Source organism: Buceros rhinoceros, unplaced genomic scaffold (genome assembly GCF_000710305.1).
Source record: "Buceros rhinoceros silvestris isolate BGI_N320 unplaced genomic scaffold, ASM71030v1 scaffold3551, whole genome shotgun sequence".
Taxonomy (NCBI): Eukaryota; Metazoa; Chordata; class Aves; order Bucerotiformes; family Bucerotidae; genus Buceros; species Buceros rhinoceros.
The window spans coordinates 1-5,030 of NW_010392322.1; the positions used below are offsets into that span (position 1 = coordinate 1).

Genomic DNA, 5,030 nt, shown 5'->3' on the forward strand with positions numbered 1-5,030 from the left:
TTTTTTTTTTTTTTTTTTTTTTTTGTGTCTCGTGCTTTTATTTCAGCCAAGACAGCATCCATTTATACTGCCTCCTATGCACATCCAGTGCGGAGAACACTACACTGAAACACACAATTCACAAGGTACTTAGAGCATGTATTTTTCCTTTAATGGACTTTAATTTTATGTGTATGCAAAGAAGCTCCTAACCCTTATGTCTGGATTTCTAATGCTGTCACGGTCAAATGGGAGCTGCTGCTGGGGGAGAGCTCCCAGTTTTATAGTTAATGTTGCAGTAAGTTTAAAGTCCAATTTCAGTTTTCAAATTTCTCTAAAATGCCTGTCCATGATTATATGGACCTTAAATTTTTGGTGTTCCAGTTCGGCGAGCTGAAAAAATAATTTCTAAAGGAAATATGATGGCTGTACTTGGAGGCAGTGCCAGCTGGGGCCAGGGAGAGAAAAGGAGTGAGGGAAAAGGAGACAGCAAATACCTTTTACTGTAGAAGAAATCACAGCCTCCTGGTCATGAAAACTGTATATTTAGATAATCTTTTCTGCTGGTTTTTCACCAATATCTGCCTGCATTGTTAGCCTTACAGACATAAGGAGGGCTTACTATTTTTACCCCTGCATTTGATGAGTAAATTCTCTAAAAGGTTGTACCAGGTTACTTTGATCAAGGCTGGGAATGGAGCCCAGCCCCTAAACACCTTGAGTCTCACGCCCTTAACCACACCACCTTTTGGAACACACGTAGCCAGGTCTGTTAGGCCACGTTCTTTGCAGTTCATGAGAGGTACAGTTGAAGTGCTCTGGCTGGCAGAGGAGCTCTTACTCAGACCTGACAGCCTTGTAGAGCTGTGGTGGTCTGACTAATTTTAAGGTGAAATTTGATAAATTTTAAGTTCAGTATAGTTCTTGCTTACAGTAGAAGATTTCACTTAGTGGCTACTGCTGTTTTACTGCGAAGCTGAGGCTCTGAAGGGGGATATTCTCAGTTTTAGAAGAGTTGTAAAGTTCCCTTAGTTTTATCAGAGACTTCTCTCATGTTGAAGAATGAACTGATTTCAGAGTTAGGGGAGCTGCTACTTTTTGTATGGGATTTTCAACAGGGACTGTCTTTTAGTAAAGTTGTGACCTGGGACATAATCTTTACCATCTTGATTCCCTCTCAAATATCCTTTGCTGAAGTATTTAATATTCTTTAGCAGATCTGTGGAGTGTTTCCTTTTTTTTATTTTCTCTTGAGTCTCGATCACCCTGCTGTGTTACACTTCAGACACTCAAAATTATTGATTGGTTTGAAGTAGGATTTCTAGTTTCCCAGTTCTCTGCTACTTCAAATCACAGACAGCAGTGCATCAACAGAAAAGACGAGAACTTTTAGGACTAGTGTAGGCTCGCAGCAGTGGGTTTTTAAGGTGGCAGCAGCAGTGAATCCTCCCAGGATGCTGAGGGAGGAGATGCCCTTTTATTCTTCCTTTTAATCCCCAGGCAAAAACACTTCCTCTCTTTCCCCTTTCATGGCTCCCACAAGGATCTGAACTACCATATTTTGCTAACTGTTGGGGGTGTTTATGTGAGTAGCTTTGTTCTAGTTCTTTTTCAGTATCTCAAGGATGCTCCCAAGACCGAACATTCCCTGCAGTTGTTGTAGACTAAGCTGTCTCTATGTATTTGTGGTGCAAATTGCAATTGAAGGTTTGCTGACGTTGAATGAGTCCTTGTATGTTAAAATTGTCAACATCTTTACCTCTGCTCTACACAGATAGCATTTTCCATGGAAATGAAGAAACTTTCTACTGTAGGTCTCAGACCAGTTTGGATAGGTGTCCAGTGGACTTTAGCTACTTGAATGGTAATGGACCCAATGGGAGCGTATGCAGTGCCCATAGCATGAACTCCCTCAATCGCTCACAGAACTTCATCCAGGCTTCTCCAATGTCCTCAAATCTGAGCATCCCTGGAAGTGACATCATGAGAGCAGACTACATCCCCAGCCATAGACATAGTGCAATCATAGTACCTTCTTACCGGCCAACTCCAGATTATGAAACCGTCATGAGGCAAATGAAGAGAGGGGTGATCCAGATGGACAGCCAAAGTCAGTCCTTGAGGAATCTCAATATTGGAAACACACACGCTTATAACCAGCCGGAAGACCTAGTTTACAGTCAGCCTGAGATTCGAGAGAGGCATCCTTACACCATCACATACGGGCCCCAGGGTAGTGGCTATAACAAGCCTGTCGCCCCATCGGACCAAATGAACCCTAATAATGCCGCGCAAAACAAGGCAGCGGCCAGTGCCATATCCCACACAGTCAGCACGCCGGAACTGGCTAACATGCAGCTGCAGAGCAGCCAGAATTACAACACCGCTCACATGTTAAAGAACTATCTCTTCAAACCGCCACCTCCGTACCCGCGCCCACGTCCTGCCACCAGCACGCCAGACCTGGCAAGCCACCGGCACAAGTACGTCAGTGGGAGCAGTCCTGACCTGGTCACTCGCAAAGTCCAGCTCTCAGTGAAAACCTTCCAAGAGGACAGCTCGCCGGTCGTCCGTCAGTCACTGCAGGAGGTCAGCGAGCCCCTCATGGCAGTCAAGCATCACGCAGCTGTGAACAAGCGCCATAGTTTGGAGGTCATCAGCAATATGGTACGTGGTATAGAAGCCATGGCGTTGAAAACTTTAAATGCTCCTCTGCCACGCAGGAACACTTTGCGGGAGCAGGTGCAGCCAGAAGAGTCGGTTCAGATGGGGCATGACATTCAGCAAGTTCCTCATTATCATCACAAAAAGACATTCTCTGATGCCACAATGCTGATACACAGCAGTGAAAGTGAAGAGGAAGAAGAAGCCCCAGAACCTGTGTCACGGATAACAGCCCTCCATGAGAACATGGAGTACAGTGCTCAGCTGCAGGCTGCCTTGGCTAGAATACCAAATAAACCTCCTCCAGAGTATCCTGGGCCTCGTAAGAGTGTCAGCAATGGAGCCCTGAGGCAGGACCACGTTAGCATTTCTGTGGCTGTAGCCAGGGCCAAGGCCATGAGGCCAGGGCCTTCCAAAGCCATCAGTGTCTCTCGAACTGATCAAATGGCAATAAATGGGTCCTCGCTTGGGCCCTCTCTCTCCGAGCCTGACCTCACGAGTGTGAAGGAGCGGGTCAAGAAAGAACCGGTCAAGGAGAGGCCTGTGTCTGAAATGTTTTCTATTGAGGACAGCATTATAGAAAGAGAAATCATGATGAGGGTAAGTGCCTTCCTCTGTCACAGGGGCTTCTTGGAAATTAGTAATCCGACAGGTCAGTTCCCATACCAGAAAACTGCTGGAGAACACGTGGGTGGGAAGATGTCGATTTGCTTAAACTTGGGAAATGTGATATTAAGTGCCACATGCAATTGGTTTTGTGGGTCTGCATGGCCACCAAAGGGGCTGATCCCGGGCACTGCTGTTGGGGTTGTCTGCTCCCTCCGCTGCGGTGATCCGGCTGCTGGCCAGATCCACGTCTGATCCAGCTGCTGATGCCACCACCCTGGCAGCAGTGCCAGCCCGAGGTGGGTGGCAGAAGCACGCAGCCGGGTGATGAGGAGGCTGACTGCAAAGTCCCACTCGATGCCTGCTCCTCTCTGCCCGTGTGGCTCTAGCACCCACAGATTTGAGGGCAGGGTGAGCCTGAGACTTGTGTGCTGAGCTGGGTGGGAGATTGTGTTGCAGTGCTAGCTTTTTATTCCATCTTTGCAGAGATGTTAAGTATCACATGATATATAACAGAATGGATACTCTTGAGTTTTTAAATGATTGCCTTTCCTGCCGCTTTATATAACATGGTTATCTGGATAAAACACTGGTAGCTGCAGAATGTGGATTGCTGGGTTTTCAATAACTGGATGAGTGACCAGATATCTAATTTCAGCGGCAGCAAGTGTAGAAGCTGTGTGGATGAGGATCTGGGTTGTTTATATTTTTTTTAAATGTACTCAAGTATAAGAAATAGGGTCCCTTTAGACTTGCGGTGAATTTAGAATAAAAGGCATTGAAGGGCAGCAAGCAATAGCAGAAATATTACTATTTAGTGTCTTGCGTATGTGCTTGATGTCATGCTCTGGGGAGCGTGACTGCAGTCGCAGAAAGCAAAGTGTGCGCCGTAGTTCTTTTTCAAAGACTTGAGGTCTGAAACAAATCCATGAAGCATCTAAATGGTCCAAAGCAGAAAAAAGCTCGTAACGTACTAGTGGTACATTAACTAGTTAGATTGAAATTCTGCTGTATATTCAAATAATCTTCTAAACATACGTACAGCTTCTTGTCTGGTGGTGGTCCCTACAGTGGTGTAATGGTTAGGAATCACCCTTGGGCCACTAAGTTGTTTCATGGAGACAGAATTTACTCCTTGCAGAATCTAAAGCTTCAAACATAAAATCGATACTTGACTATGAAACATAATGAATCCCGTAGACGTTGGTGTAACAACAAGCATATAAAAGCCCTTTTGGCCTTCTGGGGAAGGACAACATACTGAGAAGCAGGAACCCAAAGGATTTTAGGATGGAAGTGAAGGTGAGAAGAGAGCTTAGATACGCTGTTTGAGTACTCCTCCTCCTCGTAATCATTCAGATCAGCTGGGGCTTTTTTGTTGCTGTTACTTTGAAAGTGAAGGGGGGTGGTCTTAGCATTAAGCTTTTAAGGTGGTTTCAGCCTACATCAGCAGTCTTAACACATGCAGACCTTCCTTTTGTCTTAGGAATCACATGTCATATTGATGGTAATTTGACGACTGTGATCTTTTAAACGCAGACTTTTCTATTTTACCTTTCAAGTAGTAATAATAATAATAGAATCTCCAAAGAAAGAAAAATTCCTTCATTTTCCTCCTTTCTGAAAGTACAAAAAGAAAGCAGAGTGTGTTTGGTATTGTGTTTTGCTTTTTTGTTTGTTTTTTACTCAGTGCCGTGGAGGAACCCAGTGGTGAGGAAAAAGCTCACAGGCTTTTGAAAAATCAAGCCATTTACATATGTCTGAGGGCATTCAGGTTCAGC

General features: G+C 45.0%; 1 protein-coding gene across 1 annotated transcript in view; it reads left to right on the forward strand.

The window, feature by feature from the left end:
* Positions 1-52: 52 nt before the first annotated feature.
* The window catches only part of PTPN14 (protein tyrosine phosphatase, non-receptor type 14), a 20,065-nt gene continuing 15,087 nt past the window's right edge, over positions 53-5,030 (forward strand). Inside the window, exons 1-2 of the mRNA XM_010144408.1 lie at positions 53-125; positions 1,754-3,243. Of these exons, the coding sequence (XP_010142710.1) occupies positions 77-125; positions 1,754-3,243 (1,539 nt within the window). The 5' untranslated portion in view covers positions 53-76. The remainder of the gene's footprint in view (positions 126-1,753; positions 3,244-5,030) is intronic.